General features: G+C 51.3%; 3 protein-coding genes across 4 annotated transcripts in view; all 3 read right to left on the bottom strand.

Annotated features, from left to right (window-relative positions):
- The window catches only part of LOC142908009 (coxsackievirus and adenovirus receptor homolog), a 63,640-nt gene extending 58,899 nt beyond the window's left edge, over positions 1–4,741 (bottom strand). Inside the window, exon 1 of one of the 2 annotated variants that reach the window (XM_076058143.1) lies at positions 4,186–4,741. In XM_076058143.1, the coding sequence (XP_075914258.1) occupies positions 4,186–4,228 (43 nt within the window). In that variant the 5' untranslated portion in view covers positions 4,229–4,741. The remainder of the gene's footprint in view (positions 1–4,185) is intronic. The other variant, XM_076058142.1, reaches the window with a different exon arrangement.
- Positions 4,742–6,446: 1,705 nt separating this feature from the next.
- Positions 6,447–8,481, bottom strand: LOC142908010 (uncharacterized). Its single transcript, XM_076058144.1, has 2 exons — positions 8,269–8,481; positions 6,447–8,100 (listed from the first exon to the last, which is right to left on the bottom strand). The coding sequence occupies exons 1-2, from the start codon at positions 8,479–8,481 to the stop codon at positions 6,505–6,507; spliced, it is 1,809 nt and encodes a 602-aa protein (XP_075914259.1). The 3' UTR covers positions 6,447–6,504.
- Positions 8,482–8,629: 148 nt separating this feature from the next.
- The window catches only part of LOC116938473 (uncharacterized), a gene marked incomplete at its 5' end in the record, with an annotated part of 29,899 nt that continues 15,412 nt past the window's right edge, over positions 8,630–23,116 (bottom strand). Inside the window, 3 exons of the mRNA XM_032945587.2 lie at positions 8,630–9,053; positions 9,922–9,969; positions 17,620–17,711. Of these exons, the coding sequence (XP_032801478.2) occupies positions 8,769–9,053; positions 9,922–9,969; positions 17,620–17,711 (425 nt within the window). The remainder of the gene's footprint in view (positions 9,054–9,921; positions 9,970–17,619; positions 17,712–23,116) is intronic.

Consider the following 23,116-nt stretch of genomic DNA (forward strand, 5'->3'; position numbering starts at 1 on the left):
GAACGTAAAGAACCAGTGGCATCTACAACTGCAGAACGTGAAGAACCAGTGGCATCTACATCTGCAGAACGTGAAGAACCAGTGGCATCTACAACTGCAGAACGTGAAGAACCAGTGGCATCTACATCTACAGAACGTGAAGAACCAGTGACATCTACATCTCAAAACCTTGAAGAACCAGTGGCATCTACATCTGCAGAACGTGAAGAACCAGTGGCATCTACATCTGCAGAACGTGAAGAACCAGTGGCATCTACATCTGTAGAACGTGAAGAACCAGTGGCAAATAACATCTACAGAACGTAAAGAACCAGTGGCATCTACATTTGCAGAACGTGAAGAACCAGTGGCATCTACATCTGCAGAACGTGAAGAACCAGTGGCATCTACATCTGCAGAACGTGAAGAACCAGTGGCATCTACATCTACAGAACGTGAAGAACCAGTGGCATCTACAACTGCAGAACGTAAAGAACCAGTGGCATCTACATCTGCAGAACGTGAAGAACCAGTGGCATCTACAACTGCAGAACGTGAAGAACCAGTGGCATCTACAACACCATGGCGTCGCACACAGTTGCAGCAGCTCAGCGTCTACCCGGACGGTGCCTTGTATGGTTGTTTATGTACACATTGTTTGACTCGTATGGTTGTTTATGTACGCATTGTGTCTTGTTTTGCGTACATTTTGTCGGGCGAGTAACACCTTTAGCCTGCACGATCTCCTTAAGATCGGACTGTGTTACGGACGGAGTGTTACAAGCGAGTTTCTCCGTCTTCACAAGATTCCTGGTGGAGTTGTCGAGGAGCCCCGGCTCTCCGTGGATTCTCATCCCGGCGGTGGAGGAGGCAAAGGCGGCGTAGAGCGATAGAAGGCGGAAGCGAGGCTTGCTGGGCCGGTGCGCTAGCCGGGCTAGGGAGGCAGCCACTCAAACCACCGCCACCCAGCCTCTTTCTCACAAAAACCCCGCGGGCCCACGGCAGCTTGAACCTCGCGGCAGAGAGGCGCAGCACGAGGATGAGGCTCACGCTGCGTGCCGTCAAACCCCAGGAAGGCTGCCGCGGGGGGGGGGGGACCTGACGGCGTCCCGGGGACGCGTGCCGGGGGAACGTGCCGACGAGCATGGCTGGAGCCTTGGCAAGGGGTTTTCAAACCCGTCTCTGGGGCGGTCCACGCTACCCACCCTGCCTAAAGTCCTCCACACCAGAAACCCCCCCCCCCCCCCCCCCCCCACCACCACGTTTCCAGCCTCAACGACTACCGGCCGGCAGCGCTGACGCCGGCGGCGATGAAAGTGCTTTGGGAAAACTTTGTCCGGAGTCGCATCACTGCCAACATTGCCCCGCCGAAGCCTTGACCCCCACCAGGTTTGACCTACAGAGCGAACCGGTCCACGGAGGACGCCGTGGTCACAGCACCGCATGCTGCACCGTCTGTCACGACCGGAGCGGCGGGGGAGCTGTGCGCGGATGCTCTTCGTGTGTTACAGTTCTGCGTTCAGCACCGTCCTGCCACCACACAAACTGGTGGTGGAACTGGGCGACCCGGGGCCTCCACATTCCACCTGCACGCGGACACAAAGCTTCCTCTCGGGCCGCAGACAGAGGGTCAGAGTTGGCCGTCATACATCCGCAGCCCTGAGCCTCGGTACTGGCTCCCCCCAGGGCTGTGTACCGAGCCCCCTGCTCTACTCCCTCTACACACACACACACACGACTGTGCCCCCGTCCACCATAGCAACACCATTGTGAAGTTTTGCCGATGACACCACAGTGGTGAGGCTCATTTCTGTTTGGGGGTGGGATGAGTCTTCCCTACAGGGACGAGGTGGAGCGGCTGACGGCATGGTGCAGGGGGCAACAACCTACCTCCTTAACACCGCAAAGACCAACGAGGAGCTCGTAATCGACTACAGGAGAAAGAAAACGGGCACGTTTCGGGGACTGCGTGGAAGAGGGTGGCGGTCTTCCACTTCCTGGGAGTGCCACATTGAGGAGGAGGGCCTGACCTGGAGCGCCAACACCGCTGAGCCGCTGAGCTACTGAAAAAGGCCCAGCAGAGACTTTACTTCCTGAGAATACTCAGGAAGAATAACATCACGCGGAGACTGCCGGTGTCCTTCTACCGAGCCTCCATCGAGAGCATTCTTTACATACTGCATCTGTGTTATGGTACAGTGGCTCAGAGGAAAGCGCTGCAGAGGGTCATCAACACGGCCCAAAAAAAAAATCGCCGGGTGCCCTCTCTCCCCACACTGGAAGAACTACACAATTCCCGTTGCATCGAAAAAGCGCAGAACATTATAAATTACTCTTCTCACCCTGGACACTCTCTGTTTGAGCTGTTGCCGTCAGGCAGACGATTCAGATCAGTCAAAGCAAGGACGAGCAGATTCAAACACAGCTTTTATCCTACAGCAATTACCACACTCAATACTGCTAATTTATTATTAAGTAACACTGTTTACAATTGACTGTAAAATATGGATGTGCAATGACAAAATGTACCTTCATGTGGGTATGTGGGTATTCTTGGGCAGTTTTTATATATAAAATTTATTGATTATCTTTTATTTTATTTTTAATTCTTGTTTTAATTATTGAAGTTTATGAATGATGCACTGACTGGTGAGCACTTTAAATTGCGTTGTACTGGTGACAATGACAATAAAGGTTCTATCTATCTATCTGCAGAACGTGAAGAAACAGTGGCATCTACATCTGCAGAACGTGAAAAACCAGTGGCATCTACATCTACAGAACGTGAAGAACCAGTGGCATCTACATCTGCAGAACGTGAAGAACCAGTGACATCTACATCTTAAAACCTTGAAGAACCAGTGGCATCTACATCTGCAGAACGTGAAGAACCAGTGGCATCTACATCTGCAGAACGTGAAGAACCAGTGGCATCTACATCTGCAGAACGTGAAGAACCAGTGGCATCTACATCTGCAGAACGTGAAGAACCAGTGGCATCTACATCTGCAGAACGTGAAGAACCAGTGACATCTACATCTGCAGAACGTGAAGAACCAGTGGCATCTACATCTACAGAACGTGAAGAACCAGTGGCATCTACATCTGCAGAACGTGAAGAACCAGTGGCATCTACATCTGCAGAACGTGAAGAACCAGTGACATCTACATCTGCAGAACGTGAAGAACCAGTGGCATCTACATCTACAGAACGTGAAGAACCAGTGGCATCTACATCTGCAGAACGTGAAGAACCAGTGGCATCTACATCGGTAGAACGTGAAGAACCAGTGGCATCTACATCTACAGAACGTGAAGAACCAGTAGCATCTACATCTACGGAACGTGAAGAACCAGTGGCATCTACATCTGCAGAACGTGAAGAACCAGTGGCATCTACAACTGCAGAACGTGAAGAACCAGTGGCATCTACATCTACAGAACGTGAAGAACCAGTGACATCTACATCTCAAAACCTTGAAGAACCAGTGGCATCTACATCTGCAGAACGTGAAGAACCAGTGGCATCTACATCTGCAGAACGTGAAGAACCAGTGGCATCTACATCTGTAGAACGTGAAGAACCAGTGGCAAATAACATCTACAGAACGTAAAGAACCAGTGGCATCTACATCTACAGAACGTGAAGAACCAGTGGCATCTACATCTGCAGAACGTGAAGAACCAGTGGCATCTACATCTACAAAACGTGAAGAACCAGTGGCATCTACATCTACAAGAGTTTATACAACTTCTAAAGCCGTTCCCCGTGTTTAGTGTGTACATGCCGTACAACACTTTTGGAATTGGCAGGAGTAAAGTTGTGGCTCGCAAACAAATCTACTTAAGAAACAGACCTCTGGTACCTACAAACTGTAGGGTGTGTTGACGTGTAGTCAATCGATATGCTACTGACTATTTGTATGCAGGGTGTCCATGTATATATGGAGTCAGTATATACTACTGACTCTGTTGTATATAGGGTGTGTGGTGTATATATAGTCAACAGTTACTACCATTGTATGTAGGTGTGTAGGTATAGGGGGTAGGAGGGGGAGGAGAAGGGGGGGAGGAGGAGGAGAAGGGGGAGGGGGAGTAGGGGGGGGGTAGAGGGAGAGTAGAGGGGGAGAGTAGGGGGGCAGGAGGATGGACAACACCACGCCCGGCCGCCTTTGTCTCCCCGGGTGCGCGCGCGCGCACACTCACCGATTAGACACGCCGAGAGGAGCAGCAGCAGAGAGGCGTTCATGGCGACTCGGAGCCGGGAAACTGCGCCCTGCGCAGTCTCCAGCGACTCGGTGTGAGACCCAGAGAGAGAGAGAGAGACACAGAGAGAGAGAGACACAGAGAGAGAGACACAGAGAGAGACTGAACTCCCAGAGAGAGACTCAACTCCCAGAGAGAGAGACCCAACTCCCAGAGAGAGAGAGAGACACAGAGAGAGAGACTGAACTCCCAGAGAGAGACACACAGAGAGAGACTGAGACTGAACTCCCAGAGAGAGAGAGAGACAGAGAGAGACTGAACTCCCAGAGAGAGACACACAGAGAGAGACTGAACTCCCAGAGAGAGAGAGACAGAGCGACTGAGACTCAACTCCCAGAGAGAGAGAGACACTGCGAGAGACACAGAGAGACACTGAGAGAGAGACACACACACTAAGGGAGACACTGAGAGAGACACAGAGAGAGAGCCACTGAGAGAGACACAGAGAGACTGAGCAACTCTAAACCTCTCCCCTCCCCCACTCTCCGCTTGCCCTTCCCCCACCCTCTTCGCCTCAACCTCGAGGTGACCTCATCCGCGTGACGTCACAGGCGCCGTGCAGCCACACCCGGTGGTGACGTCACCGGCAGGTGAGTGAGAGGAGTGTGACGTCATCCACCAGGAGCGGATGCAGGGGTTACGTCACGCACACGTTGGAGAGGGCGTGACGTCTCACCCACCAGGCGAGCGAGATAAGTGACGTCGCCACCAGGTGTGAGATGTGGGTGACGTCACCACCAGGTGTGAGAAGTGACGTCACCGCCAGGCTAGCGTTTGTGGTGACGTCACCAGCCGGGTTGAGAGAAGGGTGACGTCACCAACCACAGGTAAGAGTGCGGGGACACTCAGCCTCGAACGAGTACCTGGGCGTGGCGTGCGTGGTGAAACGTCGCCACTGGGGAGACAAAGGCGGACGGGCGTGACACCCACCCACTCTGTGTGTTGCCACAGTGGCCGGTAGCCTTCAGAGGCGCTGCTGCTGCTGCTTTTGCTGCTACGAACAGCCACTTGCCCAACTCAGTCGGTTACAGGCGACAACACGGGAGGGGTGGGGTGGTGGTGGTAGTAGTGGTGGTGGAGTGGTGGTGGTGGTATGGTGGTGGAGTGGTGGTGGTGGTATGGTGGTGGAGTGGTGGTGGTGGTGGTAGTGGTGGTGGTGTGGTGGTGGTGGATCTTTGGTGGTGGTGGAGTAGTGGTGGTGGTGGAGTGGTGGTGGTGTGGTGGTGGATCTTTGGTGGATCTTTGGTGGTGGTGGAGTGGTGGTGATGGAGTGGTGGTGGTGTGGTGGTGGTGGTGGATCTTTGGTGGTGGTGGTGGTGGAGTGGTGGTGGTGTGGTGGTGGTGGTGGATCTTTGGTGGTGGTGGTGGTGAATTGTGGGGGGGCACGTTCACACGTCCTGTTCCGAGACCGCTTTCACTCGGCGTGCATGGACTGTGGTGGTGGTGCTGATGTTGTTGATGATGATGTTGTTGATGATGTTGATGATGTTGTTGATGATGATGTTGATGATGATGTTGATGATGATGTTGATGATGATGTTGATGATGATGATGTTGATGATGATGTTGATGATGTTGAGGATGATGTTGATGATGTTGATGCTGTTGATGATGATGTTGATGATGTTGATGATTTTGATGATGATTTTGATGATGATGTTGATGCTGTTGATAATGATGTTGATGATGATTTTGATGATTTTGATTATGTTGATGATGCTGTTTATGATGTTGATGATGATGTTGAGGATGATGTTGATGCTGTTGATGATGTTGATGATGTTGATGATGATGATTTTGATGATGATGTTGATGCTGTTGATGATGTTGATGCTGTTGATGATGTTGATGCTGTTGATGATGTTGATGTTGATGATGATTTTGATGATGATGCTGATGATGTTGATGATTTTGATGATGATGCTGTTACTTATGTTGATAATGTTGATGATGATGTTACTCCCGCTGCTGATGATGATGCTGCAGGTGATGCTGTTGGTGATGATGCCGATGCTGATGGTGATGATGATGCTGCTGCTGCTGAGGATGCTGATGCTAATGATGCTGATGATGCTGATGATAATGCTAATGATGCTGATGATTCTGGTGATAATGCCGCTGATGACGATGCTGATGCTGATGATGATGCCACTAATGGTGGTGGTGATGCTGCTGCAAAAAACGACCTCACTCGTACGGCCTGCAGAGCACAATTCGTTTATTCAGCACGAACAAATACAGAGAAAGACTCACAGACAATTACTGGCGTGTCCTTCTCTCTCTCTCAGGTTCACGATGGCCGTGTCGGTGAAGTGTGGCCGTGTCGGTGAAGCTCACGATGGCCGTGTCGGTGAGGTTCACGATGGCCGTGTCGGTGAAGCTCACGATGGCCGTGTCAGTGAGGATCACGGTGGCCGTGTTGGTGAAGTTCACGATGGCCATGTCGGTGAAGTTCACGATGGCCGTGTCGGTGAAGCTCACGATGGCCGTGTCGGTGAGGTTCACGGTGGCCGTGTCGGTGAGGTTCACGATGGCCGTGTCGGTGAAGCTCACGATGGCCGTGTCGGTGAAGCTCACGATGGCCGTGTCGGTGAGGTTCACGGTGGCCGTGTCGGTGAGGTTCACGGTGGCCGTGTCGGTGAGGTTCACGGTGGCCGTGTCGGTGAAGCTCACGATGGCCGTGTCGGTGAGGTTCACGGTGGCCGTGTCGGTGAGGTTCACGGTGGCCGTGTCGGTGAGGTTCACGGTGGCCGTGTCGGTGAGGTTCACGGTGGCCGTGTCAGTGAGTGGGTTCACGATGGCCGTGTCGGTGAAGCTCACGATGGCCGTGTCGGTGAGGATCACGATGGCCGTGTCGGTGAGGTTCACGGTGGCCGTGTCGGTGAGGTTCACGGTGGCCGTGTCAGTGAGGTTCACGGTGGCCGTGTCGGTGAAGCTCACGATGGCCGTGTCGGTGAGGATCACGATGGCCGTGTCGGTGAGGTTCACGGTGGCCGTGTCGGTGAGGTTCACGGTGGCCGTGTCAGTGAGGTTCACGGTGGCCGTGTCGGTGAAGCTCACGATGGCCGTGTCGGTGAGGTTCACGGTGGCCGTGTCGGTGAGGTTCACGGTGGCCGTGTCGGTGAGGTTCACGATGGCCGTGTCGGTGAGGTTCACGGTGGCCGTGTCGGTGAAGCTCACGATGGACGTGTCGGTGAGGTTCACGGTGGCCGTGTCGGTAAAGCTCACGATGGACGTGTCGGTGAGGTTCACGGTGGCCGTGTCGGTGAAGCTCACGATGGACGTGTCGGTGAGGTTCACGGTGGCCGTGTCGGTGAGTTTCACGGTGGCCGTGTCGGTGAAGTTCACGATGGCCGTGTCAGTGAGTGGGTTCACGATGGCCGTGTCGGCGAAGTTCACCATGGCCGTGTCGGTGAAGCTCACGATGGCCGTGTCAGTGAGGATCACGGTGGCCGTGTTGGTGAAGTTCACGATGGCCGTGTCGGTGAAGTTCACGATGGCCGTGTCGGTGAGGTTCACGGTGGCCGTGTTGGTGAAGTTCACGATGGCCGTGTCGGTGAAGTTCACGATGGCCGTGTCGGTGAAGCTCACGATGGCCGTGTCGGTGAGGTTCACGGTGGCCGTGTCGGTGAGGTTCACGGTGGCCGTGTCGGTGAGGTTCACGGTGGCCGTGTCAGTGAGTGGGTTCACGATGGCCGTGTCGGTGAGGATCACGATGGCCGTGTCGGTGAGGTTCACGGTGGCCGTGTCGGTGAGGTTCACGGTGGCCGTGTCGGTGAGGTTCACGGTGGCCGTGTCAGTGAGTGGGTTCACGATGGCCGTGTCGGTGAGGATCACGATGGCCGTGTCGGTGAGGTTCACGGTGGCCGTGTCGGTGAGGTTCACGGTGGCCGTGTCAGTGAGGTTCACGGTGGCCGTGTCGGTGAAGCTCACGATGGACGTGTCGGTGAGGTTCACGGTGGCCGTGTCGGTGAGTTTCACGGTGGCCGTGTCGGTGAAGTTCACGATGGCCGTGTCAGTGAGTGGGTTCACGATGGCCGTGTCGGCGAAGTTCACCATGGCCGTGTCAGCTACACTGAGCCATCGCCAGGTGAGAGAGATATGCCCAAAGTGAAAAACTGTTTCATAATCATCTTGGCAAAATGTGCGTATGTGTGTGTGTGTGTCCCTGTGTGTGTGTGTCTGTGTGTGTCTGTGTGTGTCCTTTTGTGTGTGTACATATGTACTTCTCTGCATGTCTTTATGTCCGTGTGTGTGTGAGACTGTATGTATATGTGCCTGTATGTCCTAGGTGCTACCCGCTAACAGCACTTGCCCCAACAGGGCTATACGGGGGGATCTTTGTATGTGTGTGTGTGTGTTTGTTTGTGTGTCTTTGTCTCTGTGTATCTGTGTGTGTGTGTCTGTGTGTGTGTGCCTGTGTGTTTGTATGTACGCGTAAATACACAACAACCAAAATACCATCAACACCATCACCACCTCCACTCTCATTCCCACCACCATCTCCATTGTCTCCATCCAAATCACATCTCATTACCACCGTCATCACCAGCATCGTCGTCATCATCATCATCACCACCAGCATTACCACCATCATCACCACCAGCATTACCACCATCATCATCACCACCATCTCCACCATCATCACGATCATCACCACCACCACCACCACCATCTCCACCATCGTCATCACCACCATCATCACCACCATCATCAAACTCATCCAAGTCATCGGCGAAATCTGGCACTGACTTCTTGGCCACCACATTGTCCAACTTCTGCCCGGACAGATAGGGGTTGAGAAGCATCTGTTACAGAGAGACCGGATGAGAGTGAGACACAGGGTGAGGTCGAGTGAGTGAGTGGATGAGTGAGTGAGTGGGTAAATGGGTGAGTGAGTGGGTGAGTGAGTGAGTGAGTGGGTGAGGGAGCGGGTAAATGGGTGAGTGAGTGTGTGAGTGAGTGGGTGAGTGGGTGATTGAGTGAGTGGGTGAGTGAGTGGGTAAATGGGTGAGTGAGTGTGTGAGTGAGTGGGTAAGTAGGTGAGTGAGTGAGTGGGTGAGTGAGTGGGTAAATGGGTGAGTGTGTGAGTGGGTGAGTGAGTGTGTGTGTGGGTAAATGGGTGAGTGAGTAAGAGCGTGAGGTGAGTGAGTGTCAGCGAGGGGGTTAATGGATGGGTGAGTGAGTGTGTGAGTGGGTGAGTGAGTGGGGGGTCAATGGGTGAGTGAGTGAGTAAGAGCGTGAGGTGCATGAGTGTCAGCGAGGGGGTGAATGGATGGGTGAGTGAGTGTGTGAGTAGGAAAGTGAGCGGGTAAGTGAGTGGATGAGTGAGTAAGAAATTGAGTGGGTGTACTATGTCTAGGGGCAGCGTTAGGAGGAGGGTCAGTTTTAGGGATAGGGTCAGTGTTAGGGGTCGTGTTAGTGGTAGTGTTAATGTTATGGGTAGTGTTAGGGGTAAGGTTAATGTTAGAACTAGTGTTAATGTTATGGGTAGTGTTAGGGGTAAGGTTAATGTTAGGGGTAGGGTTAATTTTAGGGGTAGTGTTAAGGTTAATGTTAGGGGTAGTGTTAATGTTAGGGCTAGTGTTAATGTTATGGGTAGTGTTAGGGGTAGGGTTAATGTTAGGGGTAGGGTTAATTTTAGGGGTAGTGTTAGGGGTCGTGTTAGTGTCTTACCCTCTCTTCCAGGAATAGCTCAGAGGAAGGGTCATTCCTCTTCAGAACCTAACAGGGAAAAATCAGAGGGATCACAAAAACTCATACAAAGTCACACAGACACACATACTGACACACATACTGACACACATACTGACACACATACTGACACACAGACTGACACACAGACTGACACACAGACTGACACACAGACTGACACACAGACTGACACACAGACTGACACAGAGACATACAGACTCACACAGAGACAAACAGACTCACACAGATACACGCAGACTCATACAGAGACACACAGACTCACACAGAGACACACAGACTCACACAGACTCACACAGAGACAGACAGACTCACAAAGAGACATACAGACTCACACAGAAACACATAGACACAGAGACACACGGACTCACACAGAGACACACAGACTCACACAGAGACACATAGACACACAGAGACACACAGACTCACACAGAGACACACAGACTCACACAGACTCACAGAAAGACACACAGACTCACACACAGACTCACACACAGACTCACACACAGACTCACACACACATACAGACACATACAGATACACACAGACTCACACAGATTCATACAGAGACGCAAACAGAGGCTCACACACAGACACACACAGAAACACACAGACTCAGACAAAGACACACAGACTCACACAGAGACACACAGACTCACACAGAGACACATAAAGACACACAGACTCACACAGACTCACACAGAGACACACAGACTCACACAGACTCACACAGAGACAGACAGACTCACAAAGAGACATACAGACTCACACAGAAACACATAGACACAGAGACACACGGACTCACACAGAGACACACGGACTCACACAGAGACACATAGACACACAGAGACACACAGACTCACACAGACTCACAGAAAGACACACAGACTCACACACAGACTCACACACACACACACACAGACTCACACACAGACTCACACACAGACTCACACACACATACAGACACATACAGATACACACAGACTCACACAGATTCATACAGAGACGCAAACAGAGGCTCACACACAGACACACACAGAAACACACAGACTCAGACAAAGACACACAGACTCACACAGAGACACACAGACTCACACAGAGACACATAAAGACACACAGACTCACACAGACTCACACAGAGACACAGACTCACACAGACACACAGACTCACACAGACACACAGAGACACACAGACTCACACAGACTCACACAGACTCACAGACACACAGAGACAGACAGACTCACACAGAGACACATAGACTCACGCAGACTCACACAGAGACACAGACTCACACAGAGACAGACTCACACAGAGACAGACGCACACAGACACACACAGACACACACAGAGGCTCACACAGAGACTCACACAGAGACACACAGACTCACACAGACACACACAGACTCACACACAGACTCACACAGACACACACAGAGACACAGACAGACTCACACATAGACACACAGACTCACACAGAGACACACAGACTCACACAGACTCACACAGACACACACAGAGACGCACAGACTCACACAGAGACACAGACACTCACACAGAGACACACAGACTCACAGACTCACACAGAAACAGACTCACACAGACACACACAGAGACGCACAGAAACACAGAGATACAGAGACACACAAAGACTCACACAGAGACTTACACAGAGGCTCAATCAGAGGCTCACACAAAGACACATACAGAGACACACAGACTCACACAGACTCACACAGATACACACAGAGACACACAGAGACACACAGACTCACACAGAGACTTACACAGAGGCTCAATCAGAGGCTCACACAAAGACACACACAGAGACACACAGACTCACTCAGAGACACACAGATTCACACAGAGACGCACAGACTCCCACAGAGACACACAGATTCACACAGAGACACAGAGACACACAGAGACTTACACAGAGGCTCAATCAGAGGCTCACACAAACACACACACAGAGACACACAGAGACACAAAGATTCACACAGAGACACACAGACTCACACAGAGACACACAGACTCACACAGAGGCACACAGAGACAGAGACACACAGACTCACACAGAGACTTACACAGAGGCTCAATCAGAGGCTCACACAAAGACACACACAGAGACACACAGACTCACTCAGAGACACACAGATTCACACAGAGACGCACAGACTCCCACAGAGACACACAGATTCACACAGAGACACAGAGACACACAGAGACTTACACAGAGGCTCAATCAGAGGCTCACACAAACACACACACAGAGACACACAGAGACACAAAGATTCACACAGAGACACACAGACTCACACAGAGACACACAGACTCACACAGAGACACACAGAGACAGAGACACACAGACTCACACAGAGACACACAGACTCACGCAGACTCACACAGAGACACAGACTCACACAGAGACAGACTCACACAGAGACAGACGCACACAGACACACACAGACACACACAGAGGCTCACACAGAGACTCACACAGAGACACACAGACTCACACAGACTCACACAGACTCACACAGACACACACAGACTCACACACAGACTCACACAGACACACACAGAGACACAGACAGACTCACACATAGACACACAGACTCACACAGAGACACACAGACTCACACAGACTCACACAGACACACACAGAGACGCACAGACTCACACAGAGACACAGACACTCACACAGAGACACACAGACTCACACAGACTCACACAGAAACAGACTCACACAGACACACACAGAGACGCACAGAAACACAGAGATACAGAGACACACAAAGACTCACACAGAGACTTACACAGAGGCTCAATCAGAGGCTCACACAAAGACACATACAGAGACACACAGACTCACACAGACTCACACAGATACACACAGAGACACACAGAGACACACAGACTCAGACAAAGACACACAGACTCACACAGAGACACACAGACTCACACAGAGACACATAAAGACACACAGACTCACACAGACTCACACAGAGACACAGACTCACACAGACACACAGACTCACACAGACACACAGAGACACACAGACTCACACAGACTCACACAGACTCACAGACACACAGAGACAGACAGACTCACACAGAGACACATAGACTCACGCAGACTCACACAGAGACACAGACTCACACAGAGACAGACTCACACAGAGACAGACGCACACAGACACACACAGACACACACAGAGGCTCACACAGAGACTCACACAGAGACACACAGACTCACACAGACACACACAGACTCACACACAGACTCACACAGACACACACAGAGACACAGACAGACTCACACATAGACACACAGACTCACACAGAGACACACAGACTCACACAGACTCACACAGACACACACAGAGACGCACAGACTCACACAGAGACACAGACACTCACACAGAGACACACAGACTCACAGACTCACACAGAAACAGACTCACACAGACACACACAGAGACGCACAGAAACACAGAGATACAGAGACACACAAAGACTCACACAGAGACTTACACAGAGGCTCAATCAGAGGCTCACACAAAGACACATACAGAGACACACAGACTCACACAGACTCACACAGATACACACAGAGACACACAGAGACACACAGACTCACACAGAGACTTACACAGAGGCTCAATCAGAGGCTCACACAAAGACACACACAGAGACACACAGACTCACTCAGAGACACACAGATTCACACAGAGACGCACAGACTCCCACAGAGACACACAGATTCACACAGAGACACAGAGACACACAGAGACTTACACAGAGGCTCAATCAGAGGCTCACACAAACACACACACAGAGACACACAGAGACACAAAGATTCACACAGAGACACACAGACTCACACAGAGACACACAGACTCACACAGAGACACACAGAGACAGAGACACACAGACTCACACAGAGACACACAGACTCACGCAGACTCACACAGAGACACAGACTCACACAGAGACAGACTCACACAGAGACAGACGCACACAGACACACACAGACACACACAGAGGCTCACACAGAGACTCACACAGAGACACACAGACTCACACAGACTCACACAGACTCACACAGACACACACAGACTCACACACAGACTCACACAGACACACACAGAGACACAGACAGACTCACACATAGACACACAGACTCACACAGAGACACACAGACTCACACAGACTCACACAGACACACACAGAGACGCACAGACTCACACAGAGACACAGACACTCACACAGAGACACACAGACTCACACAGACTCACACAGAAACAGACTCACACAGACACACACAGAGACGCACAGAAACACAGAGATACAGAGACACACAAAGACTCACACAGAGACTTACACAGAGGCTCAATCAGAGGCTCACACAAAGACACATACAGAGACACACAGACTCACACAGACTCACACAGATACACACAGAGACACACAGAGACACACAGACTCACACAGAGACTTACACAGAGGCTCAATCAGAGGCTCACACAAAGACACACACAGAGACACACAGACTCACACAGAGACACACAGATTCACACAGAGACGCACAGACTCCCACAGAGACACACAGATTCACACAGAGACACAGAGACACACAGAGACTTACACAGAGGCTCAATCAGAGGCTCACACAAACACACACACAGAGACACACAGAGACACAAAGATTCACACAGAGACACACAGACTCACACAGAGACACACAGACTCACACAGAGACACACAGAGACAGACAGAGACACACAGATTCACACAGAGACACACAGACTCACACAGAGACACACAGACTCACACAGAGACACACAGAGACACACAGAGACTCACACAGTGACAGATGAGACACACAGAGACTCACAGAGACTCACACAGAGACTCACACAGAGACTCACACAGAGACACACACAGAGACTCACACAGAGACACACACAGACTCACACAGACTCACACAGAGACACACAGAGACACACAGAGACTCACACAGAAACTCACACAGAGACACACAGAGACTCACACAGTTACACATGAGACACACAGAGACTCACACAGAGACTCACACAGAGACTCACACAGAGACACACAGACTCACACAGTGACACATGAGACACAGAGACTCACACACAGACTCACACAGAGACTCACACACAGACTCACACAGTGACACATGAGACACACAGATTCACACAGAGACTCACACAGAGACTCACACAGAGACACACAGAGACACACAGAGACACACAGAGACACACACAGTGACACATGAGACACACAGAGACTCACACAGAGACACAACGAGACACACAGACTCACACAGAGACTCACGCAGACTCACACAGTGACAGATGAGACACACAGACTCACACAGAGACACACAGACTCACACAGAGACAGACTCACACAGAGACACACAGAGACTCGCACAGAGACTCACACAGAGACACACAGAGACACACAGTGACACACAGACACACACAGAGACTCACACAGAGGCTCACAGAGACACATGAGACACACAGAGACTCACACAGTGACAGATGAGACACACAGAGACTCACACAGTGATACATGAGACACACAGAGACACATGAGATACACAGAGACTCACACAGAGACACACACAGAGACACACAGAGACTCACACAGAGACACACAGACTCACACAGAGACACACAGACTCACACAGAGACACACAGAGACTCACACAGTGACACATGAGACACACAGAGACTCACACAGAGACTCACAGAGACTCACACAGTGACACATTAGACACACAGAGACACACAGAGACTCACACAGAGACACAGAGACTCACAGAGAGACACAGACTCACACAGAGACTCACAGAGACTCACACAGTGACACATTAGACACACAGAGACTCACACAGAGACACAGAGACTCACACAGAGACACACAGACTCACACAGAGACTCACAGAGACTCACACAGTGACACATTAGACACACAGAGACACACAGAGACTCACACAGAGACACAGAGACTCACAGAGAGACACAGACTCACACAGAGACTCACAGAGACTCACACAGTGACACATTAGACACACAGAGACTCACACAGAGACACAGAGACTCACACAGAGACACACAGACTCACACAGAGACTCACAGAGACACACACAGTGACACATTAGACACACAGAGACACACAGAGACTCACACAGAGACACACAGAGACTCACACAGACTCACACAGAGGCTCACACAGAGACACACAGAGACTCACACAGTGACAGATGAGACACACAGTGACTCACACAGAAACACACACAGAGACTCACACAGAGACACACAGAGACACACACACAGAGACACATGGAGACTCACACAGAGACTCACACAGAGACACACAGAGACTCACACAGTGACAGATGAGACTCACAGAGACTCACACAGAGACACACAGAGACTCACACAGAGACTCACACAGAGACACACAGAGACTCACACAGAGACTCACACAGAGACTCACACAGAGACTCACACAGAGACTCACACAGAGACACACACAGAGACTCACACAGAGACTCACAGAGACTCACACAGAGACTCACACAGAGACACACAGAGACTCACACAGAGACACAGAGACTCACAGAGAGACACAGACTCACACAGAGACTCACAGAGACTCACACAGTGACACATTAGACACACAGAGACTCACACAGAGACACAGAGACTCACACAGAGACACACAGACTCACACAGAGACTCACAGAGACTCACACAGTGACACATTAGACACACAGAGACACACAGAGACTCACACAGAGACACAGAGACTCACAGAGAGACACAGACTCACACAGAGACTCACAGAGACTCACACAGTGACACATTAGACACACAGAGACTCACACAGAGACACAGAGACTCACACAGAGACACACAGACTCACACAGAGACTCACAGAGACACACACAGTGACACATTAGACACACAGAGACACACAGAGACTCACACAGAGACACACAGAGACTCACACAGACTCACACAGAGGCTCACACAGAGACACACAGAGACTCACACAGTGACAGATGAGACACACAGTGACTCACACAGAAACACACACAGAGACTCACACAGAGACACACAGAGACACACACACAGAGACACATGGAGACTCACACAGAGACTCACACAGAGACACACAGAGACTCACACAGTGACAGATGAGACTCACAGAGACTCACACAGAGACACACAGAGACTCACACAGAGACTCACACAGAGACACACAGAGACTCACACAGAGACTCACACAGAGACTCACACAGAGACTCACACAGAGACTCACACAGAGACACACACAGAGACTCACACAGAGACTCACAGAGACTCACACAGAGACTCACACAGAGACACACAGAGACTCACACAGAGACACAGAGACTCACAGAGAGACACAGACTCACACAGAGACTCACAGAGACTCACACAGTGACACATTAGACACACAGAGACTCACACAGAGACACACACAGAGACTCACACAGAGACTCACAGAGACTCACACAGAGACTCACACAGAGACACACAGAGACTCACACAGAGACACACACAGAGACTCACACAGAGACTCACACAGAGACTCACCTGTGAGTGAGAGTTCACGATGGCCGCTCTGTTCTGATAGTCGCGGCTAAAGGCGGCTGTGTCCGGCATCCGCTCGATACACCCATCAGAGGCTACGCACAGCAGCAGCATCATCATCATCAGAATCATCATCATCAGCATCGTCATCAGCAGCATCATCAGCAGCAGCAGAATCATCAGCAGCATCATTATCAGCAACAGCATCATCAACAGTATAATCAGCAACAGCAGCAACAGCAGCAGCAGCAACAGCATAAACAGCAGCAGCATCATCAGCAGCAGCATAAACAGCAACAGCATCAGCAGCATAATCAGCATCATCAGCAACAGCAGCATCATCAGCAACATTACACTTTGATACTGGCAGAAACAAGCTCCCGTGATGTTGCTGCTCACCCCGAGCTATATGAATGCTCTGCCACGTGTGGCATTGTCCTTGCGCTGTTCGCCTTCTGGCTGTGTTCTCTGGTCTCACACTGGTGGTGAGACTGGGCCAATAAGAACGCTGCTGCGTCTGGTGCAGGCCAATCAGTTTCAAAGGCACTGCGTTACAACATTACCGGTTGCGTGTGTGTTTGCATGTTCACAACAACTGTGCGTGCGTGTGCGTGATTAATTGCCGTAACGTTATTCCTTGCCAAAGTTTTTTATCTGCTTGGTGTTTGAACATCTTAACGCAACCTTGCTGCTTCATTGCCAGAAAGGGTAAAAGATTCCTACATTTTTATACTTAGATACTGGCAAGGAGGTCCGTGGGTCTTTCTGGGTCTATCAGTCTACGTGAGTCTCTATGGATTTCTGTGAGTCTATCAGTCTCTCAGTCTATGCGTTTCTGTGTGTCTCTCTGGGTATCTATGGGTCTATCAGTCTACGTGAGTCTCTATGTGTCTCTGTGAGTCTCTCTGGGTATCTATGGGCCTATCAGTCTGCGTGAGTCTCTATGCGTCTCTGTGAGTCTATCAGTCTATGCGTCTCTATGTGTCTCTCTGGGTATCTATGGGTCTATCAGTCTATGTGAGTCTCTAAGTGTCTCTGTGAGTCTCTCAGTCTCTCAGTCTATGCGTCTCTGTGTGTCTCTCTGGGTATCTGTGGGTCTATCAGTCTACGTGAGTCTCTATGTGTCTCTGTGAGTCTATCAGTCTCTGCATCTCTGTGGGTCTCTCTGGGTATCTATGGGTCTATCAGTCTACGTGAGTCTCTATCTGTCTCTGTGAGTCTCTCAGTCTCTCAGTCTATGCGTCTCTGTGTGTCTCTCTGGGTATCTGTGGGTCTATCAGTCTACGTGAGTCTTTATCTGTCTCTGTGAGTCTATCAGTCTCTCAGTCTATGCGTCTCTCTGGGTCTCTGTGTGTCTCTGTGAGTCTATCAGTCTACGTGAGTCTCTATGTGTCTCTGTGAGTCTATCAGTCTCTCAGTCTATGTGTCTCTATGAGTATCTATGGGTCTATCAGTCTACATGAGTCTCTATCTGTCTCTGTGAGTCTATCAGTCTCTCGGTCTATGCGTCTCTGTGGGTCTCTATGAGTGGATCTCTATGGGTATATTTGAGTCTCTTCTTTCGTACGGCCGCTGATGGAGATGACGGAGACAACAATAACGATGATTTCACATTCAGGTGGTCAAGGCGGCAGACACAACCGCGTCAGGAGGAAGAAGAGTGGTGACTCAACCATCAACATCATAAAATGGGGCCCTTTTTGCCTGTATCAAATGATACTGGCAAAAAGGTCCCATTTTGTAGCTGCTCACCCCGAGATATGAATGCTCTGATGGTGGCGTGGTCCTTGCGCTGTTCCCCTTTTTGGTGTTCTCTGGTCTGACGCTGGTGGTGAGACTGGGCTCTAAAGAAGGCTGTCTCTGGTGTAGGCCAATCAGTTTAAAATACAATGGCACATGACACGACAGTTACATTGTTACTCTTTGGTTCTTTCGGTGAAGTCATCACGGAGAAAGAAAGATCATATTCTTGGTTCTTTCGGTAAAGTCACCACCATGTAGAAGGGAAACAATAAAATAATAAAAATCTAAAACAATAAAATTCTCACGACGTTTCAACTGCAACACAAGAAGCAATCATCATCAGGTGTGAAAATTGTCTTGCTGTGGTTTTCACACCTGATGATGATTGCTTGTTTTGTAGTCGAAACGTCGTGAGAATTTTATTGTTTTATATTTTTATTATTTTATTGTTTCCCTTCTACGTGGTGACTTTACCGAAAGAACCAAGAATATGACAGTTACATTGTTACGCTTTGGTTCTTTCGGTGAAGTCATCACGGAGAAAGAAAGATCACTTTACCGACAGAACCAAGGAGTAATTACCGCGGTCACGGAAACTTCAAATCAAGTTTTTTAGTTACATTGCCATTAAAGGCGGTGCCATTAAATGCTATTGGAGCAATGTCTTTTTTTTGTTTGCATGCGCGTGCGTGGCAAATGCTGTAACTCGATTCTTTGCCAAAGGTTTCTGTTTGGTGTTTGAACATCTTTACACAAGCTCCTGCTCCATTGGCAGAAATGGTAAAACCACGCCTATTTCATACTTTTGTAGTGACATCGGGGATGTCACTGTATGGTGCCGGCCCGGAAGGGTCGTGGCGTGCGATGTTCCTACGTCACCGACCCTACCGGTTGGTTTGCCGCGTGATGCCGGCTTCACTACAGCGCGGCGCGCGATGCACCGTCATCGCGTACGCCCCGTAGGCGGGTGTAGCACCAGCCCCAGCTGGGGCTTAGCGAGCGCTGGGATAGCCCGGGCGCCGCGCACGGCGCGCGGTGCCCGGGCTCCCTCACGGGGGAGCGGGAGAGTATCAGCCCAGGGGCAGGGTTGGCCCAGGGGCAGGGTTGCCCCGGGCCACGGAACTCTGGCTGACACCCGTAGACACGTGATCCGGAGTGTCCACAGAGAGGGCCACAGGTGGGGGTGGGGAGGGGGGGGGGGCTAGGGGGTGATCACGTGTCCGGGGAGAGCTCTCTAGAGGGAGCTGGAACGCTCGCGAAGGTGGGCGGGGCCGAGGGCGGAGCCAGCCCCGACCCTGGAGGATATAAGGTGGGTCCCTGAGAGGGACCGGGGTCGCGTCGTCCTACAAGCTGGAAGCTCCACGTCCTACAAGCTGTAAGCTCCACGTCTAGAAGCTGGAAGCTCCACGTCCTATACAAGCTGGAAGCTCAACACCTACAAGCTGGAAGCTCCACGTCCTACAAGCTGAGCGCTCCACGTCTACAAGCTGGAAGCTCTACGTCCTACAAGCAGGAAGGTCCACGTCCTACAAGCTGGAAGCTCCACGTCCTACACGCTGTAAGCTCCACGTCCTCCAAGCTGTAAGCTCCACGTCCTACAAGCTGTAAGCTCCACGTTCTACAAGCTGAGAGCTCCACGTCCTACAAGCTGTAAGCTCCACGTCCTACAAGCTGTAAGCTCCACGTTCTACAAGCTGAGAGCTCCACGTCCTACAAGCTGTAAGCTCCACGTCCTACAAGCTATAAGCTCCACGTCCTACAAGCTGTAAGCTCCACGTCTACAAGCTGGAAGCTCCACGTCCTACAAGCTGTGAGCTCCACGTCCTCCAAGCTGTAAGCTCCACGTCCTCCAAGCTGTAAGCTCCACGTCCTACAAGCAGGAAGCTCCACGTCCTACAAGCTGGAAGCTCCACGTCCTACAAGCTGTAAGCTCCACGTCCTACAAGCTGTAAGCTCCACGTCTACAAGCTGGAAGCTCCACGTCCTACACGCTGGAAGCTCCACGTCCTACAAGCTGTAAGCTCCACGTCCTACAAGCTGAGAGCTCCACGTCCTACAAGCTGGAAGCTCCACGTCCTACAAGCAGGAAGCTCCACGTCCTACAAGCTGGAAGCTCCACGTCTACAAGCTGGAAGCTCCACGTCCTACAAGCTGTAAGCTCCACGTCTATAAGCAGGAAGCTTGACACCTACAAGCTCTAAGCTCCACGTCCTACAAGCTGGAAGCTCCATGCCTACAAGCTGGAAGCTCCACGTCCTACAAGCTGGAAGCTCCATGCCTACAAGCTGGAAGCTCCACGTCCTACAAGCAGGAAGCTCCACGTCCTACAAGCTGGAAGCTCCACGTTCTACAAGCTGGAAGCTCCACGTCCTACAAGCTGTAAGCTCCACGTCCTACAAGCTGTAAGCTCCACGTCTACAAGCTGGAAGCTCCACGTCCTACAAGCTGTAAGCTCCACGTCCTACAAGCAGGAAGCTCCACGTCCTACAAGCAGGAAGCTCCACGTCCTACAAGCTGGAAGCTCCACGTCCTACAAGCTGTAAGCTCCACGTCCTACAAGCTGTGAGCTCCACGTCCTACAAGCTGGAAGCTCCACGTCCTACAAGCAGGAAGCTCCACGTCCTACAAGCTGGAAGCTCCACGTCTACAAGCTGGAAGCTCCACGTCCTACAAGCTGTAAGCTCCACGTCTATAAGCAGGAAGCTCGACACCTACACGCTCTAAGCTCCACGTCCTACAAGCTGGAAGCTCCATGCCTACAAGCTGGAAGCTCCACGTCCTACAAGCTGGAAGCTCCATGCCTACAAGCTGGAAGCTCCACGTCCTACAAGCAGGAAGCTCCACGTCCTACAAGCTGGAAGCTCCACGTCCTACAAGCTGGAAGGTCCACGTCCTACAAGCTGTAAGCTCCACGTCCTACAAGCTGTAAGCTCCACGTCTACAAGCTGGAAGCTCCACGTCCTACAAGCTGTAAGCTCCACGTCCTACAAGCAGGAAGCTCCACGTCCTACAAGCAGGAAGCTCCACGTCCTACAAGCTGGAAGCTCCACGTCCTACAAGCTGTAAGCTCCACGTCCTACAAGCTGTGAGCTCCACGTCTACAAGCTGGAAGCTCCACGTCCTACAAGCTGGAAGCTCCACGTCCTACAAGCAGGAAGCTCCACGTCCTACAAGCTGAGAGCTCCACGTCCTACAAGCTGGAAGCTCCACGTCCTACAAGCAGGAAGCTCCACGTCCTACAAGCTGGAAGCTCCACGTCCTACAAGCTGGAAGCTCCACGTCTACAAGCTGGAAGCTCCACGTCCTACAAGCTGGAAGCTCCACGTCCTACAAGCTGGAAGCTCCACGTCCTACAAGCTGAGAGCTCCATGCCTACAACCTGGAAGCTCCACATCCTACAAGCTGGAAGCTCCACGTCCTACAAGCTGTAAGCTCCACCTCCTACAAGCTGTAAGCTCCACGTCTACAAGCTGTAAGCTCCACGTCCTACAAGCTGGAAGCTCCACGTCCTACAAGCTGGAAGCTCCACGTCCTACAAGCTGGAAGCTCTACGTCCTACAAGCTGGAAGCTCTACGTCCTACAAGCTGGAAGCTCCACGTCCTACAAGCTGGAAGCTCCACGTCTACATGCTGGAAGCTCCACGTCTAAAAGCTGGAAGCTCCACGTCTACAAGCTGGAAGCTCCACGTCTACAAGCTGGAAGCTCCACGTCCTACAAGCTGGAAGCTCCACGTCTACAAGCTGGAAGCTCCACGTC

The sequence above is a fragment of the Petromyzon marinus genome (assembly GCF_048934315.1).
Source record: "Petromyzon marinus isolate PM22_M1 ecotype Great Lakes invasive population chromosome 68 unlocalized genomic scaffold, UKy_Petmar_22M1.pri1.0 chr68_unloc.1, whole genome shotgun sequence".
In the NCBI taxonomy this organism is placed as follows: domain Eukaryota; kingdom Metazoa; phylum Chordata; class Hyperoartia; order Petromyzontiformes; family Petromyzontidae; genus Petromyzon; species Petromyzon marinus.

What these genes read in the sequence shown, in the direction of transcription:
- LOC142908010 (XM_076058144.1), bottom strand. Translation starts at nt 8,481, where the DNA reads ATGCAGAGAAGTACATATGTACACACACAAAAGGACACACACAGACAC. An exon ending in ACACGGCCATCGTGAACCCA is followed by an intron (nt 8,101 to 8,268) that starts CTCACTGACACG and finishes GCCACCGTGAAC; the next exon opens with CTCACCGACACGGCCATCGT.